General features: G+C 38.8%; 1 protein-coding gene and 1 pseudogene across 1 annotated transcript in view; one reads left to right on the top strand and one right to left on the bottom strand.

Moving 5' to 3' along the window:
- Fam117b (family with sequence similarity 117 member B) overlaps positions 1–16429 on the bottom strand; it is a 91122-nt gene extending 74693 nt beyond the window's left edge. Inside the window, exon 1 of the mRNA XM_076865566.2 lies at positions 15637–16429. Coding sequence (XP_076721681.2) covers positions 15637–16249 — 613 coding nt within the window. The 5' untranslated portion in view covers positions 16250–16429. The remainder of the gene's footprint in view (positions 1–15636) is intronic.
- On the top strand, positions 4253–4748 carry LOC143407178 (transcription factor BTF3 homolog 4-like; annotated as a pseudogene).
- Positions 16430–18398: the final 1969 nt, after the last annotated feature.

An 18398-nucleotide genomic window follows, 5' to 3' on the forward strand; every position in this document is an offset into this window, starting at 1 on the left:
AGCAGCTTGAGAGGACAGTGAGTTCAAAGCCAGCCTCAGCAACGGCGAGGTGTTAATAAACAAGTCAGTGAGACCCTGTCTCTAAATAAAATCAAAATAGGTATGGGGATGTGGCTGGGTAGCCAAGTGCCTCTGAGTTCAATCCCTGGGTCAAAAAAAAGAAAAAGAAAATCAATAAATAGGATGCTATCAAACTGAAAAGCTTCTTCTTCACAGCAAAGGAAATAATGAAGAACATAAAGATAGAGCCTACAGAATGAGAAAAAATATTTGCCATCTATACCTCAGACAGAGCATAACACCAGAAAAACAAGCAACCCAATCAATAAATGGGCAAAAGAACTAAACAGGGACTTCTCACAGGAGAAGAATTATGATCCATCAAGCAATGTATTAAAAAAAGGTTCAGGGGCTGGGGATGTGGCTCAAGCGGTAGCGCGCTCGCCTGGCATGCGTGCGGCCCGGGTTCGATCCTCAGCACCACATACAAACAAAGATGTTGTGTCCACCAATAACTAAAAAATAAATATTAAACTTTTCTCTCTCTCTCTCTCCCTCCCTCCCTCCCTCCCTCTCTCTCTCACTCTCTCTTTAAAAAAAAAAAAAAAAGGTTCAACACCACTAACAATTAGAGAAATGCAAATTAAAACTTCCTTGAGATTTCATCTCACTCCAGTCAGAATGGCAATTATCAAGAATACGAGTAACAATAAATGTTTGCAAGGATGTGGGGGAGAAAGTACACTCATACATCACTAGTGGGACTACAAATTGGTGCAACCACTCTAAAAAGCAGAATGGAGATTCCTTAGAAAACTTGGACTGGAACCACCATTTGACCCAGCTATCCCACACCTTGATCTATACCCAAGGACTACAGAGATGCAGGCAACCTCAATGTTCATAGCAGCTCAATTCACAATAGCTAAACTGTGGAAACAGCCTAGATGCCCTTCAACAGATGAATGGATAAAGAAATTGTGATATATACATACACAATGGAATATCACTCAGCCTTACAGAATAATAAAATTATGGCGTTTACAAGTAAATGGACAGAGCTGGAGAATATCGAACTAAGTAAAATAAGCCAATCCCCAAAAAACCAAAGGCTCAATGTTTGCTGATCCATAAAGGGGTTGGGGGAGAAGCCAAGGGAAGACTAAAGGAATTTTGGATTGAGCAGAGGAGTTGGGGGAGGAGATGGTGGATTGAGATGGACAATTATTACCCCTATGTATGGGTATGACTGCACAAATGGTATGACTCTACATCATGTACAACCAGAGAAATGAAACACTGTGCTCCATTTGTGTAAAAAATAAGATAAAATTAATTAAATTAAAAAAAGAAAACTTGGAATGGAACCACTATTTGACCCAGTTATCCCACTTCTCAGCATATACCCAAAGGATTTAAAATGAGCATTCTATAATGACAATGGCCACATCAATGTTTATAGCAGCTCAATTGACAATAGCTAAGCCATAGAACCAACTTAGGTGCCTTTCAATAGATGAATGAATAAAGAAAACGTAGTATATGTATACATACAAGGGGATATTTGCCAGCCATAAAGAAGAAGGCATTTGCTGATAAATGGATGGAACTGGAGACTATCATGCTAAATGAAATAAACCAATCCCCAAAAACCAAAGGCCGGGGCTAGAGTTGTAGCACATTGGTAGAGCACTTGCCTTGCATGTGTGAGACACTGGGTTCAATTCTCAGCACCGCATATAAATAAATTAATAAAATAAAGGTCCAGCAATAACTAAAAAAATATTTTTTTTACAAAAACAAAAAAATGGGGCTGAGGTTGCAGCTCAGAGGTAGAGCACTCACCTAGTATGCGTGAGGCACTGAGTTCAATCCTCAGTACCACATAAAATAAAATAAAGATATTGTGTCTCCACCTATAATTAAAAAATAAATGTTTAAAAAATTCTCTTAAAAAATTTTTTAAAAAAAAGTCCAAAGGCCATATCTCTCTGATATGTAGTTGCTAATCCACAATAAGGGGGATGGAGGGAAGAATAGAACTTCACTGGATTAGATAAAGGGGGATAAAGGGAAGGGAAAGGAGATGGAAAAGATAGTAGAATGTTCATATATGAATGTTAACTTCACATCACGTACAGCCACAAAAATGGGAAGTTATGCTCCATGTATGTATAATATGTCAAAAATACACATCTACTGTCATGTATATCTAAAAAAAAATAAAAAATTTTAAAAACACTTAAAAAATAAAAAAGATCTCAAATTAATAATTTAAACTTCCATCTGATAAGCTAGGGGGAAAAATAAACTTGGGGCTGGGATTGTGGCTCAGCAGTAGAGCGCTCGCCTAGCACAGGTGGGACCCGGGTTCGATCCTCAGCAGCACATAAAAATAAAAAAATAAATATTTAAAAAAAAAAAACCTAGAGCCAAGTCAAGTAAGAGGAAGAATATAATAAAGACAGGAGCAGAAATTCATGAAATGACAAAATATTAAAGACACTGATGAAACCAAAAGCTGGTTCTTTGACAAGTTCTATAAAAATGATAAACTTACAGCAAGACTAACCATGAAAAATAATAACAAATTTCTAACAAGAATGAAGGAAGAAATGGAGATACCATTACAAACTCCACAGATTTAATTAAAAGAATAATGAAACACCACAACATCATGTACATAAGTGGAATAATGAAACACCACAACATCATGTACATAAGTGGACCAATTCCTTGAAAGACCAAATGTACCAAAGTTCAATTCTCAAAAAATTAATCTAGGGCTGGAGTTGTGGCTCAGTGGTAGAGCGCTTGCCTAGTATGAGGCACTGGGTTCGATTCTCAACATCACATTAAAAAATAAATAAATAAATGTATTAAAAATGGATAATCAAAATAATCCTGTATCTATTAAACTGACTTGATATCTTAAATCTAGCAAAGAAAATTCCAGGCCAAGATGATTTCACTAGGGAAATTCTAACTTAAAATTAAGAAAGAGATAATATCAATGCCAAAGAATCTCTTCCATAAAACAGATAAGGACAAGGATACTTTTCAACTCATTTTATGAAGCCAGGATTACTCTGACACCTAAACCAAAGACATTACAAGAACAGAACATTATAATCCTGAGGGCAGGAACATAGGTGTAAAAATCCTTAACAAAATATTGGCAAAAAGTCACTTTGGGAAAATGGTAGTTTGTTTGTTTGTTTGTTTGTTTTGGGGGGGTAAACTGGGGATTGAACCCAGGTATGCTCTGCTACTAAAGTAAATTCCCCAGCCCCTTTTTATTTTGAGACAAGGTCTCACTAAGTTGCATAGGGCCTTGTTAAATTGCTGAGGCTGGCGTTAAACTTGCAATCTTCCTGCCTCAGCCTCCCAAGACACTGGGATTACAGGTGTATAACATCATACCTGGCTGGTAGTTTCTTTTAAACATACACTTATTATATGACCCAACAACCCCCACTCCTAGATGTTTAACAAAATAAAAACTATGTTCACCAAAAAAAGAACCCCAAAACTATATACAAACGCTTACAGCAGCTTCATTCATAATAGCTCCAAAATGCAAATTCCCAAATGTCCTTTAACTGGCAAGTGCATAAACAAAGTGTGTACATCCATATAATGAAATACAACTGAAAATAAAAAGAAACTAACTACTGATATATGCAACAAGTATGTATTGCTACATGAATGAAGTTAGACTCAAAAAGTTAGGTATTCTACAATTCATTTCCATGACATTCTGAAAAAAAAAAAAAAGCTAATAAATTTATATGACCTAGATATGAAGGAGAATGACTTCAAAAGGTATGAGAAAAACCTTAGAAGTGACCAACATATTCAATATCTTGACTATAGTTATATTTACACAATTGTATTCTTTTGTCAAAATTCACATATCAAAAAGGATGAATTTTAACACATACAAATACAGTTAGCAAGTAGATGTATAGACAACATCCAATGGTACCCAAGACCTCCAAACCAATAGGAAATGGACAAAAGTCACTGTCTCTCAACACCACTCAGCCATTTCTCCTCCTACCATATTCTCTCATAGAAAGTCATCCATTCATTCAATGAAACTTTTACCCAGTCTCAATTAAAAATTGCAAGTTCTCCCTTCCTGAATTGAGAGAAGACAGAAACAGATTATTATAAAAGACACCATAGATCTTTCTCTTGCTGCCTGCTGGTGTTGGAGGACCCTCCCTGCTTCAGATTTACCAATAGCATGGATCAATAAAAGTTAGCCAAACTGCAGATAGGGGCAAGGGTACAGCTCGAAGAAAGGTGGTATACAGAACGGCTACCGCTGATGACAAAAAGCTTCAGAGTTCTTTCTCTGAAAAAAAAAAAAAAAAAAAAAAACTTGACTGTGAATAATACAGCTTGTATTAAAGAGTTGAACATGATTAAAGATGATGGGACAGTTATTCATTTCAACAATCCCAAAGTCCAACATCCCTGTCTGCTAATACCTTCACAATTACTGGTCATGCAGAAACCAAACCAATCACAGAAGTGTTTCCTGGAATATTAAGTCAGCTTGGTGCTGACAGCTTAACAAGCCTTATGAAATTAGCTGAACGGTTCCTATGGCAAGTGTTGACAGTAAAGCACAAGAACCAGAAGACATTGATGATTAGGATGACAATGTTCCAGATCTTATAAAAAATTTTGATGAAGCATCAAAGAATAAAGCTAGGGCTGGGATTGTGGCTCAGTGACAGAGTGCTTGCCTCGAACATATGAGGGACTGGGTTCTATCCTCAGTACCACATAAAAATAAATAAACAAAGGTATTGTATCCATCTACAACAGTAACAAAAAAAAAAGAATAAAGTTAATTATTTTGAATTTTTAATCTGGCCTGGGCTAGATTTAACAAATCAGCTATATGGCTCCAAATTTTAGACACATAGAACATCACCTGTTACTAGTTCAGTAATATAAATATTTTGTATATTAATAATGCTGCTTGCTCAGCATTTTTCAGTCATTTGATTTTGCCCTTCTTCCTAGGATCTTTTCTTTTGGTCAAAATATGAAGTATTGGTGCAGTATGAGGGTGTTTTTTAAGTATTTTTTGGTGGGGAGGACCAGGGATTGAACTCAGGGGCACTCAACCACTGAGTCACATCCCCAATCCCTTTTTTGTATTTTCACTGAGTTGCTTAGCACCTTACTTTTGCTGAGGCTGGCTTTGAACTTGTGATCCTCCTGCCTCAGCCTCCCAAGCCGTGTGCCACCAAATCTGACGAGGGTGTTTTTTGGCTTTTACTTCTTGGTTTTCTGGGAGTATTTTTGATATACAAATATATATATATGCATGTGGATATGTATGTATACAGTGGACAGCAAACTGGAAAACAGTTCTATTTATCCTCTTCCTTCCCCCAGTAGAAATAAAACAAACCTTTACATTAAAAAAAAAAAAAAAAAAAAAAAAAAAAAAGATACCATAAGTCACTGGGCCATAGGATTTTTAAAAAAAGTTCAACAGGGAGACAGAATGTCCAAAACTGTAGAGCCTCAATCTTCCTTACACAATTGAGACATAACATTTCTGTAGTAGGACAGGGCACACCCAGCACAATTTCCAGGAGTAGATGTTCCAGGAATTCTTGAGGACAGCATTCATGGCAATCGCTTTTTAGAAGTGATTTTTTTAAATCTTTTTTTAATTGTCCTAATTAGTTAAACGTGATAGTTGAACACATTTTGACACATCATACATAAATGGAGTATAACTTCTCATTTGTCTGGCTGTACAGGTTGTAGAGTTACACAGGTCATGTAATTATATATACACATAGGATAATAATGTCTGATTCATTCTACTATCATTCCTACCCCCTTACCCCCTTTCCTCTCCCTTCACTTCCCTCTTGTCTAGTCCAAAATACTAGCAAAGCTACTTCTATCCTACAAGTCACCTAGCAATTCCTGACCGTAAACAAAAGCACTATGACTCAAGATGTCATGTGAGGCTTTTGCTCCTTAGCAATATCAGATATTTTATTGTTTTTACTGTTAACCCTTAAATATTATATTGTCTGTCTTAAATTCTAAAGCCCATAAAGTTAAGGACTCCCTCTCATGATCTTATAAGCTGCTCTGCACAAAGTGAGAGTAGGTTCTAAGATAAAATAAATAGACATCACTTGTCCTTATAATTAAAATATCAACATACATGCACAATGAAAAAATAAATTAATGTAAAATGATTTTCCAAAAACTACTAGATATAATCCAGTAGATCCAATAGAACATCAAGTAAAATAATAATTACAAAACTTTTAGGAATGATAAATTGGAAGGCAATATATAAAAATAATAATGAACATTTTCTTTTTTTTTTTTTTTTAGACAGAGAGAGAGAGAGAATGAGAGAATTATTTTAATATTTATTTTTTAGTTTTCGGCAGACACAACATCTTTCTTTGTATGTGGTGCTGAGGACCGAACCCGGGCCACACGCATGCCAGGTGAGCGCGCTACTGCTTGAGCCACATCCCCAGCCCATGAACATTTTCTTTTTACCTTCCAAATTTTCCACACTCTTGCTATATTGCTTTTGACTATTAAAATATTTAGTGTTATGCTCCAAAAGTTCATGGCCTACTCTGTTGCATACAGAATATAACATCATTTATAAAACCAGCTAATGATAACATTAACCCAACCACCCAAGGAGGTTCAAAATCTCAGCCATTATGCTCTTATCTTCCTCATCCCTCAAATCTAATCGGTTAACAAACCTTATCAATCTTTTGCTTCTCAATAAGCCCTTTTTCATACTACAACCACCCTATCTTAAGAAATTATGAGTGCTCAAAATAGAAAAATGGGGGTAAATATAAAAACTTTCTAAAAGATAACCAATTAAAGTACTAACAAGGTATTATAAAGTCTATAACAGTGATAATAAAATATCTGACAAGTAACAAAATATTTGACAATGATAGCAAAGGATGGGAAGGAGGAAATCATAAGTATATTAACATAAGATTCTAACATGAAATATTAGATAACACAGACGCAGAACATTTCCATCTCTTCCAAAGTCCAACCACTAAGAACACAGTAAAAAAAGTATACCTGAAAACAAACAAACAAACAAAAAAACATAAAAAGGAATTGTAAAAAATAGTTAATCCAAAGAAAGGGGGAAAAATAGGTCCCAACTGATATAAAAATATCTTTAAAAGACATAAAACTAAAGTTTTCTCTACTTCCCTGCTCACTTGCCACACTACTGCTATAACTAGAAGAGTAATGACACTATCACCAGTAAAGAGAAGAAAACCAGACAAAATGAATAAGCTAATAAGTTGGCCAAATAAACACGAAGAAATCAGTCTGTACTCATATATTACTAGATTATTATATCTCAACTTACTGGTCATAAATGGATTCCTTGAGAAATGGAAATTAAAATTTTAAAAGAGTTTTTCCAGAGGAGGGGGGGGGACCTAAAAAACTGGAACGGATAACTAGACAGCCTCTGGACTTAGACACCAGACATATCCTGACCTGAGATTGAAGGACCCTACCCACTAGGGAAACTGGCTCAAGAGAAGACATTGGGAGTACAAATTTTATGAAGGCTACAGAAAAGATCCCTCAGGCTAACCCACAAAGCACCTAATCAACATTTTAGTATTCTATTTAAATATTAATAGATAACTATGGAAAGTTTCCAATAAGACAAAGATCAAGATAAAAAGAGCTAAGAACAATGCACAAAGTAAAAGTAAACTTTGAGGGTATTTACACATTTTATAAATATTTTCAGTCAGACAGCAAGAACAGTGCTATTGAAAAACAAAAAATACGCTAGTCAAAATGTAAAATTCAATAGAATGATACAAAATAAAATAAATCTGCTATAAAGGAAAACAAAAAGAGATGGAAACTAGAACAGAAATTTTTTTAAGTAGGTTTAATTCAAGAGGTATCTCATTTGGATAACAGGGGTTCCAAAAAGAGAAAATAAAGATAATAGAAGAAATAATGGAAGAAAAAATCCAGAAATGAAGTCTCTTTTTAAAAGATGCCTACAGAATAAACAGCACACTGAATAGAAAACAATCAAACAATAAGAACACCTCACATTAAGGTGTTCCTTATTTCACAGTGATAGTAACACTTTCATAGAGAGAACACATACAAAGGATTAAGAATCAGAATGGCAACAGAATTCTCAACAGCAATTCTAGAAACTGGAGAATGAAGTGGTTTGTTTTTGTGATACTGGGGACTGAGCCCAGAGCCTCCAGCAGGCTATGCAAGTGCTCTATCATTGAGACACATGTCTGATCTGAAGTGCTTTAGTATTAAGTAGAAAAATTCTAATTTATACTCAACCATCAAACATAAAGACATATCTCCTTACAGAACATATACCTCCCAAATGCCATCTCTCAAAAATTATAAGCATAAAATCCAGCAAAAGAAAATATAGAAACTAGGAGAAGAACACCAGGCACGATGGCACATGCCTGTAGTCCCAGTGGCTCAAGGGTTTGAGGCAGGAGGATCATGAGTTCAAAGCCAGCCTCAGCAACTTTGTAAGACCCTGTCTCAAATATAAAAAAAGGCTGGGGATGTGGCTCAGTGATTAAGTGCCCCTGGGTTCAAACCCCAGTACAAAAAAAAAAAAAAAAAAAAAAACAGGAGAGGTGATGGGAATTCCCAAAGAAGTTCCCAGACAGCAACTAAACCACAGACCTAGAGATTCATGGTCCAGTTTGGAATATAAGGATGAAAGACTCCAAAAGAGATGTTTCCAAGGAAAAAAACCAAAACATGGGATGGAGATGTGACTCAATAGTAAGAGTATTTACTTGACTAACAAACAAAACAAAAAATCAGGTATTTTGTCAGTCCCTGATATGTTTTTAAATAATTAATATAAAGTTTCCATTATCAAAAGTTTGGGGATGAAACTGAGGTAAGTACATAGAAAATGAAGCAAACAAAAAAACAAAGCATTTTTAATTTCAAGGACCATAAAACGTTATAAAGGAAATATAAATGTAGCATACCCCAAGGTTCTCATATGAACAATACCTACATAGTCATAATACTTTTTTTCATTTATGTTTTCATAATAGGTGCACACAATATCTTTATTTTATTTTTATGTGGTACTGAGGATTGAACCCGGTGCCTCATGCATGGTAAGCGAGCGCTCTACCACTGGGCCACAACCCCAGCCCATAGTCATAATACTTTAAACATTAATATTGATTAACCAAAAGGCTGCTGTAACCACAAAAAGGAAGATAGGGAGGATTGTGATTAGAGTGAAGTCTACACTTTTCATAGCAAGAAGTCACTATATAATAAATGAAATGAAATAAACTTCCTAAAGTAAGAGTATAAAGCATTTTATAAAATATTTAGAAATTAGTTAATAAACACTAAAAGAAAGTCCTAAGAATTGAAAGTGGTTGTCTCTGTTGACAGGAAGTAGGGAGGGGACAGAGCTGTAGCAGGGGAACATATCTGATATTTTAAATTACATACACTTTGATAAAAATAAACTCTTAATTTAAGAAGCACATTATTAAGGGGCTAGGATTGTGGCTCAGTGGTAGAGTGTTTGCCCAGCATGCATGAGGTAGGCACTGGGTTCAATCCTCAGCACCACATAAAATAAATAAATAAAGTAAGTAAGTAAAAGTACTGTGTCCATCTGTAAAAAAAAAAAAAAAATTTAAATATACATTATTAAGAACACTATTTGTTTTCTTCCAGTAGTTTGGAAATGGAAAACAGCTGACTTTCTCAACTTCCTTCCCTTCTACTGCTGAGTTATCCATCACCTTGACCACAGCCTTAGCCCTTCCCTTTCACAGCAAAAAAAAGGGTCCTTAGTTGTTTCTGAGATTTCCAGACTCTCCACACACTGGATCCCATTGCTACCTCTCACATTTTCCATGATCTTGCTCCATCTACTATTATCATTTTCTCTTGTAGTCTTTCTCCTCTGAACCCTTCTCCTAAACCAGTAATATGCTAAAATTTTCCCCATCCTGTAAATAAACTCAGCACAACCCTTCATCCACATTTGTCACTTTACTTCCTTTCACTGACATAAAAGATACTACTCAAAAGATCATCAACTGACCTAAATGCCAATTCAAAAAATCTATTCTAGCCAGATGTGGTGGCACACGCCTGTGATCCTAGTGATGGGGGAGGCTGAGGCAGGAAGATCAAGAGCTCAAAGCCAGCCTCAGCAACAGCAAGGTGCTAAGCAACTCAGTGGGACCCTGTCTCTAAATAAAATGCAAAAATAGTGCTGGGGATGGGGCTCAGTGGTGAATGCCTGAGTTCAATCCCTATACCAAAAACAAAACAAAAAAAAAAAAAAAAAAACTATTCTATAAGCTCAGTCTACTTGTTCTCTTCACAGCATGTGAAAATCTTTAACATCTCCTTGAAATACAATCTTTCCTTTGACATTCTATCACATTCTCAGGCTTCTTTACTGGCTCTTCTTTCTACCCTTAAGCCATACAGGACTTAACATGACATGTGCATTTTCAACTTTGCATTGCAAAGTTCTGTTCCTCCCTTTCCAACTCAAATCAAAAGCCATCTTGTCAGAAAACTTCTATACCCATTCCTGTAAAATTATTCACTATGAGCCCTCAGCACTCATCATGTTATATACTATGTACCTGTCTTACATGGCTAGTTTTAGTCCTTGGAGTTTCCTGTGTTTTTTAAAAATACCTTTGGTACTGCCTAATCAGTAACATATAAGGTAGTTCAATCAAACTTACAGAACTGAACTTAATAAGTGAAAAGTCTATTAGCCAAAATGGAGACCTAACAGTAAACCTCTATAATGCATCGACCTTAATTGTAAAATACAGACATCACAAGCCAAAAGAATTCCCTTAAGGTGTGAAATTAGCAGCAGCCCTACAAATTAAGTTAGAGCACTGAATTTTTAGAGTTCTGTACTTCATAAAGTGCTAGAAAACAGACATCAAAATGCCACAAATACAAAGTTCTAGTACCCTACTTACTAATTGTGCTTGTTAGTCCAGAGAAGTGCATCTTTTATTGCTGTTCTTAGCATTCTCCCAACCCCAATAAACCATCAAATTCACACACAACTTAATATATGCAGAGTAAGGGAAAAACTTCCCAAGAACACATCTTGCCATCAATATACCAGCTACATCACAAAAATAACAAATACTGTGCTAATTACTTTTCTTTTTAAATAAGTCTTCTAGTTATTTTCTTTGGGGACTTCTAGTGACTATTTTTCAATTTAGAGTACAGCAAAATTGAGAGAAGGGGTGCAGGGAATGGGTAGGGATTTGTAAGGCCCACAGTAGGGCCTGAAAATATGCATTTTTAAACAAATACCCTGGGGCATTTTCCAACAGGAAAACCAGCAATTCTCTGACTCTCTGGACACCAAATGGATGTTCAAGAAACAATTCAATTCTGATCCTAACTAGACAGAGATAGCACAGACTCCACTCCTTAAAGACTTAGTCCCATAAGACTACCCCACAACAGATACTACAAGTCCTAAGCCACCTTTACTTCTGACCAAACAGCTATAAATCAGAGGTTCCCATGATCCCTTCCCAAGGTTTGGCAATTTCCTAGAATGAGTCACAGAGCTCAGGAAAATACATTTACACTTAGGAGTTCATTATAAAGGGCACAAGTCAGGAATGACCGGGTGGAAGAGATTCATAGTATAAGGTATGAGGGTGACTACAGTTAATAGTACTGTACTACTGACCCCTGAAAAACACAGATTTGAACTGCTCAGATGTGAAATAAAATGATTTTTGAAGGATTCTAGAACAATTTGAAAACAATTCACAGAAAGACTGCATAGCCTAGAAATACAAAAAAAGTTTAAACATTAGATATGAAACAAATGCATACAATACAGATGTCCCCATATACTTTACTATTACCTATAGTCTATTTTTATCACCTCTACCATATAATATTCATAAGCCTATTACAAAAAGTTAAAAACATTTACCAAAAATTAGTACACAAATACAGAGTAAATATGGCCCCATTCTCAGTGAAGAGAAATGTAAACAAAGGTGAGGATGCAGTATTAAATCATAACTGCATGAAATTAAATTTAGTATTACTGTACTACTGTAATAATTTCATAGCTACATCCTGTTACTATTTCGGTGAGCTCAAGTGTTTTGAGTAAACACACTCTGACACTGATCCTCTACACCTGAGCAGTTCAACTTTTGGTAAATTGCAGGGAGCAGTAAAAAGTAATATCTTGAGGTTCTCATGTATTTTTCACCATATAAATAAATATAACACACAAAATGTGTTAATTCACTATGTTTTAAATGAAATTTCCAGTCAACTACAGGCTTTCAGTCAAGTTTTGGAGGAGTCAAAAATTATAGGCAGATTTTCAATTTGAGTCTACTGGATTATGTATTTTAAAATACACAAATATAAAAGAATGGATTTTAAATGTTCTCACCACAAATAACCCTAAGTATTTGAGGTGACAGATGAATTAATTAGCCTAATCTGATCATTCCACAATGTATACATATATTAAAACATCACACTGTATCCCACATAGGCATTATATCAAAAAAACTAAAAAAATTGGGCTGGGGATGTGGCTCAAGCGGTAGTGCGCTCGCCTGGCATGCGTGCGGCCTGGGTTCGATCCTCAGCACCACATACAAACAAAGATGTTGTGTCTGCCAAAAACTAAAAAATAAATATTAAAAAATTCTAAAAAAAAAAAACTAAAAAAAAAATTCATACAACTATGAAAACTGAGGCTATATTGGCAATTTGTTACAGCCACTAAAAATAAAAGCAAAACAAATATGATACACAAAAACTTCTGAGCTACTATGCTGTTTTTCTTTCATTTATCCCTAGCATCATGTGAAATAGATATCATCACCAATTTTACAGTTAAGAATGTTTAGGGTTACAAAGTTCTTAACTTCCCTATATCACTTGACTTGTAAGTGATAGAACACAGTATTAAACCCAGACTGTTCACCTAAAGCCTACTCTCCTGTTATGCCACCTCTTTATTTTAAAAATATGAATTTGAAATTTGAATAAGACTAAGTCAGGCAAAAGAAGGGAAGGCATAAAACAAACCACAGTTAACGCTGCTGCCTAGTTACCTTCACTAAGCATATCTGGGTTCCTAATGACAAACCACTTTGCAATGGAGAAGTCAAGCACTGACAATGGAATGTTTAAAATATATGTCAGGGGTGGATGCTTAGATTACCTTATCATAGCAAAGAGAAGGAAGTTCTAGATTAGAGAATGATTAGCTCAAACCCCAGAAGAATGAGGCAACAAGGTACATACACATAGTAAGACCTTCAACTTAGGGACTCAGGGAGCCCTAACAAAAATTATGACATCCAGCTCATCTAATAAGACACCTAGAAGCCAGCAGGTTGACTGGAAGTTGAGTCACATGAGGTTTAAAGAACTATATGAAATAGACCCTTTCCTTCTAAAGTAAGGACTTTCACATTCCATTCAGCTTGCAAATTGATAACTGCCCTTTAATCAAAAAGACTCCAGTTACTAAAGACTCTTCCAGAGTTAGTCATACAAAACAGCAAATTATTTAATCATAGCATGTGCTAAGAATTAAAATCTGGAAAAATGTTTCCCACTCCGCACAGATGATCCTTAGGGTGAAACAAAAATACATTCCAGGAAAGAAACTATCAGACATTCACATTTGAGTAAGACTTAATAACAAGCAATATCCCTTACACTTGGTTTAGAGTGCCACACCAGGAGAGTACGTTTTCATGGGGGGAGGGTTAATCATGATAATTAATTTTACATCATAAATATTCTATAGAATGACACATCTGGGGGAATGAAGCTTTGGAAAACATGCAAAATGGAATGGACACACTAGGAGCCTGAGATCCCAGGAAACAGCCTCCCAGAAACCAGATAAAAAGAAGCACCTTCCTCCACCTTCACCAATATTGAATTTAACCCACATCTCCTAAGGCTGCTTCTCTGCTTTGAGTATCAAATAGCTGACAGGATATCCAGATTCTGTTACCAGACTGGGGGCTCCAGGTCCTTTCTCCACCTTATTGCCTCCTTAAGTAGCCCTTTCCCTTCCACCTGATGCGCTATTCTGGCTCCAGAAGGCCAAAGGCAAACTGAAGCAATCCTGTTCACCAGATAAGAACTGCCACAAAACTAAGTATATGTAATTCAGTGTGCCATATATTTCCTCAGGTTTCATGAAACTACTTCCTTAATAAAATCTGAAGACTTGGTCTTTGAAATACAACCAACCAGAGTTCAAATACCAACTCTGCCACTTGTTACTTAACCTATCCAAAGGCTATGGTGAAGGATAAAATGAGAATCTGTATGAAAATCACTCAGTAGGAGTTCAATAAGAAGGGAGAGGCAGAAAATCCTAGTACTCTCATTCAACAATCAAAGTTTTGTAAAAGCAATTTGCATTCTCAAAAGGTTTAAAAAGGGCTGTTTCTATTGTTGATCATTTTCTAGAGCAATTCTCCCCAAAAACTATTATCTAAAACCTTTTATAAAACAGATTCATCCTACTCTTTCCACTTCTGAAACCACTTCATCTGACACTTGGTTAGAAAGTACTGTACTAAGTCTCCTGAAATTCCCAAACATTCTTCCTATAAGATTCTACAGAAATTCCCCCAAACAGATAAAGACAAAGGTATATGTTGGCACATGTATTACTGCATAACTAAAAACCACCGTGTCTTTTTTCACTAGGTTCTGATGGAAAGGCAGCCAATGATTTTATTCCTTTCCACTTTCCACACTTTGCTTTTCTCTTGAACTACTCTTTTTGAATGACTACTTGGAAACGAACAGCTTCACTCAGGACATTTCCCAAGAAAGCTGTCAGATATGTAAGAACAACAAATTTTAGGTCCACCAAACAATAACAGAAGGGAGAGAAACGATGAATTTTGTTTTGTAAATCCAAAACGCAAAATCAACGTATCAGAAATACACCCAGATCCTCAAGACAAAATCCATAAGCCTTCCAAAAGAATCCTGCTTGTCACTTCTTGCTATCCATTTATCAAGTGTTACGAAATGCAAAAAACGCTTCCAGCCTCACGGCTCTTCAGTGATCCATCGACCATTGTTCAAATGACTGCAATTTCCTGATCTGAAACTGTTTTGTTCAACAGAAATACTTAGCAGCATACATTCTCTATGCTAGCGTTAATCACGTCATTAAACAAAGTGACAAACCATTTCTAGCCTCACCCTCAAGGGAGGATAAGCAGTAACCAGCGGAAAAGAGAAACCCAGGTTTATCATTAACACATACAAGGTTAGCAGCTGCCACCTCCACCGCCCGGGACCCGCGCTGGACCGGAGGAGGGATGAATGAGGCTGGTAAGGGCGGCGGCTTGGGCACCCCGCACCCGGCAAAGGCGAGACCGAACTCCCGGAGTGGGGTCACCCACCCCGCCCCCGCCCCGGGCTCCGCTGTAGCACCGCAGTCCAGGCGCGGAGCCCCTGAACCCTTTCCTGCCTTCGCCTCCAGGCTCCGATACGTACCCGCTTTGCAAACCGGGGCGCTCGGGCTCCTCTTCTCCGGGGAGGGGCGGCTCTGCTCCGGGGACCTCCTCCGGTGCCGGACGCGGGTTGGGGGTGGAGCCGCGCTCACCTCGCCCGTCCACAGGTGGGTGGGCGACGAGCTAGGCGACGACACGGTACCCAGCAGCGGAGGCGGCGGCGGGGGCTGCGGTCTTGGGGGGCTTCCACGAGCCCCAGGCGCGGCGCCGCGCGTGGGACTGGTGCCCCGCGTGGACGTCGCGGACGCGCCCGTCTGCGTGGCCACCGTGGGGCTGGTGCGCGCGGCCGCGCTCCCGCTGCCGCGCGTGGGGCTCGTGCTGCGGGAGGCGGTGCGCGGGCCCCCGCCGCCGCCGCCGCCGCCGCCTGAGGAGCCTGAGGCGCCACCGCAGCAGCCGCCGTTGTTGTTGCCGCCGCCGCCGCCGCCGCCGATGCTCCGCGTGGGGCTGCCATGTTGCTGCTGCTGCTTCAGTTGGAATGGAACCGTCGCCCTCATGGGTTGCAGGCGGCTCCCAGGTCCCCCGGCCGTGGCGACTGCACCACTCCCGAGGGCACCCGCCGGCGTGGGGGACCCATTGCGCCTCACCCGCTGGGACATGGTCCCCCCTCCCCGGTGACTGGGCTAGACGAGGGGGGTTTTCTCTTGTTGGGTTGCAGGGGGAGGATTCTTGGGGCCAGAGGGAAGGTCCCCGCGACCAAGTGACGAAGCCGGACTCCGGGGCGCGGGGGGGAGACTGGGCCGCGGCCGGCAGTAACGAGGTGGTGCAGCCGCCGCCGCCGTCGCTGCTCCTCATCAACAATAGTGTCTCCTCTGCTGCCCCCGCCCCCCGCGGGCGCCCATTGGTGCAGCGTCAGCCGCGCTCGAGCCGCTCCACCGCGCCCATTGGCTGCGAGCGGCTCTGGTCCCGGGCCCCCGGGGCCTTAGAGAGCCTGGGTTTGTGCAAAGACGGTCTGCTCTTTAAAGAGAAAGAGACCCGCCCCCCGGGGCTAGTGGGAGCGGAGGACGCAGGCCTCCTATGTGCGTACGTGTGTGTGCGTGCGTGCGTGTGTGTGTGTGTGTGTGTACTTGTGAATGTACGCGTAAGTGCGCGCCTCATCATACGCGTCTCTCCCTTACCGCTGGGGGGAGCCCTGGGACTCAAGACTCTGGAGTATTGCCAAAGGGACTGCCCAGAACCGGAGCGGTCCCCAGGGACAGTCTGAAGCCTTTACCCCAAAACTTATTTCCTTACCACAGTACTATGTACTGTGTATTAACACGTACGCGTGTCTCTCTCTGGCTTTTTTTCTAAATCTTTTTGTTCTGTCCTTATTTCATCTATGGGGTAGGGCTCAAAAGAGTAAGAAATTTAATTTTCTTACTGGCATTTTATACCCTACTCTTTTTTTTTTTTTCCTTGTCTTCTAAAAACTCTTCAAAGGGCCAAATCTTGGATTAAATTTGCTGGTTAGAATGTGTTTTTAGATAGTATCAATTAAGTTCAGTTACCAAATACTATTGCTTCCTCAAGTAACTCAAGTAATCAGGAATTTAAGTAGCTACTTCATATTTCCCAATATCTTGGAAGGATGTCTGCTACAGTTTAGTGCCTTATTTGACCTTCACAACTATTATTTGAGACAGAACTAGGACAGCCATTCATATTTTAGTTGAGTGAAGGAAACAAGTCTTTGTGATATGGGTACAGAATCCAGATGGTAGGCATTGAAACCTGTTCTAAAATGACCTAAGGGGCTCCTCATCAAGACAAAAAAGGAAAAAGGTAGACCCACACCCTTCACAGGCATGTTCATGACTTCTTTTCTCTTTGCTTCTTTATTAGATCGACATTCTAGATAAATTTTGTCCTGTAAAAATGTGGAGGTGATAGGTACTGTATGATTGGCTATAGACCTATACACCAACTGGGTCCCTATACACTGTAGCAGAAAGCCTTTGAAGACCTAGAGAAGAGATTTGGATCCCAGATCCAGCATTTACTCTGACCGTGGTCACCAGCCAGTTTCCTTATCTGTAAAATGCAGTTGAATGATATAGTCTCCTTCATACACTTCTGATAATTAACCAAGCGTTCAATGAGAACATGGTGTATAAAAGCTAGTCAACATTTCTAGGATCTCAAATGATTCAGAGGCTCATAATTCTCCTTACCATCCATTCCCCTTTCTCCTCCTCTCTCCCTGCAACACAAAAAGAAACCCAGTCCATAGCCCAGGAACCTGCCTTAAGTTGGCTGGTACTCTGGATAGACCTGGCATTACTACATATTCTCAACAACCTGGAGTGAAGACCAAAATAGTTGCTCACTAAAGAGGAACACAGGAAACTGCCAACAAGACCCATATACAGTACTAAGTCTGATCTTAATGAGAAGGAGAAGAGACATGTCTTTAAGTAAGAATGTTATAGATACTGTACATGGTACTTTGTCTTGCACAAAGTAGGAGCTTTATACTTATGTAATTGAGTTAAGCCAAAAGGAATCAAGCAGCTCTAGTATCCTAGGCTCTCTGTTCATTTACTCTGAATATCACCAAACTAGAGACTGTTGGTGGCAAGAAGAGGCTTTTAGCTTCTCTGAGCTAAATAACTGGTTTCTAAAAGAGAAGTTTATTAGATCAAAGAGTAAAACTGTCCTTGACTCAGTCATGAGATCTGGTGGAATCGGTTCACCCTTTCCCACAGAAACTCAAATCCTAAGTGCCTTTTTCTTATCATGTGACAGTTCAGTTCATTCATCAGTTTA

This window comes from Callospermophilus lateralis, chromosome 9, assembly GCF_048772815.1.
Source record: "Callospermophilus lateralis isolate mCalLat2 chromosome 9, mCalLat2.hap1, whole genome shotgun sequence".
Taxonomy (NCBI): Eukaryota; Metazoa; Chordata; class Mammalia; order Rodentia; family Sciuridae; genus Callospermophilus; species Callospermophilus lateralis.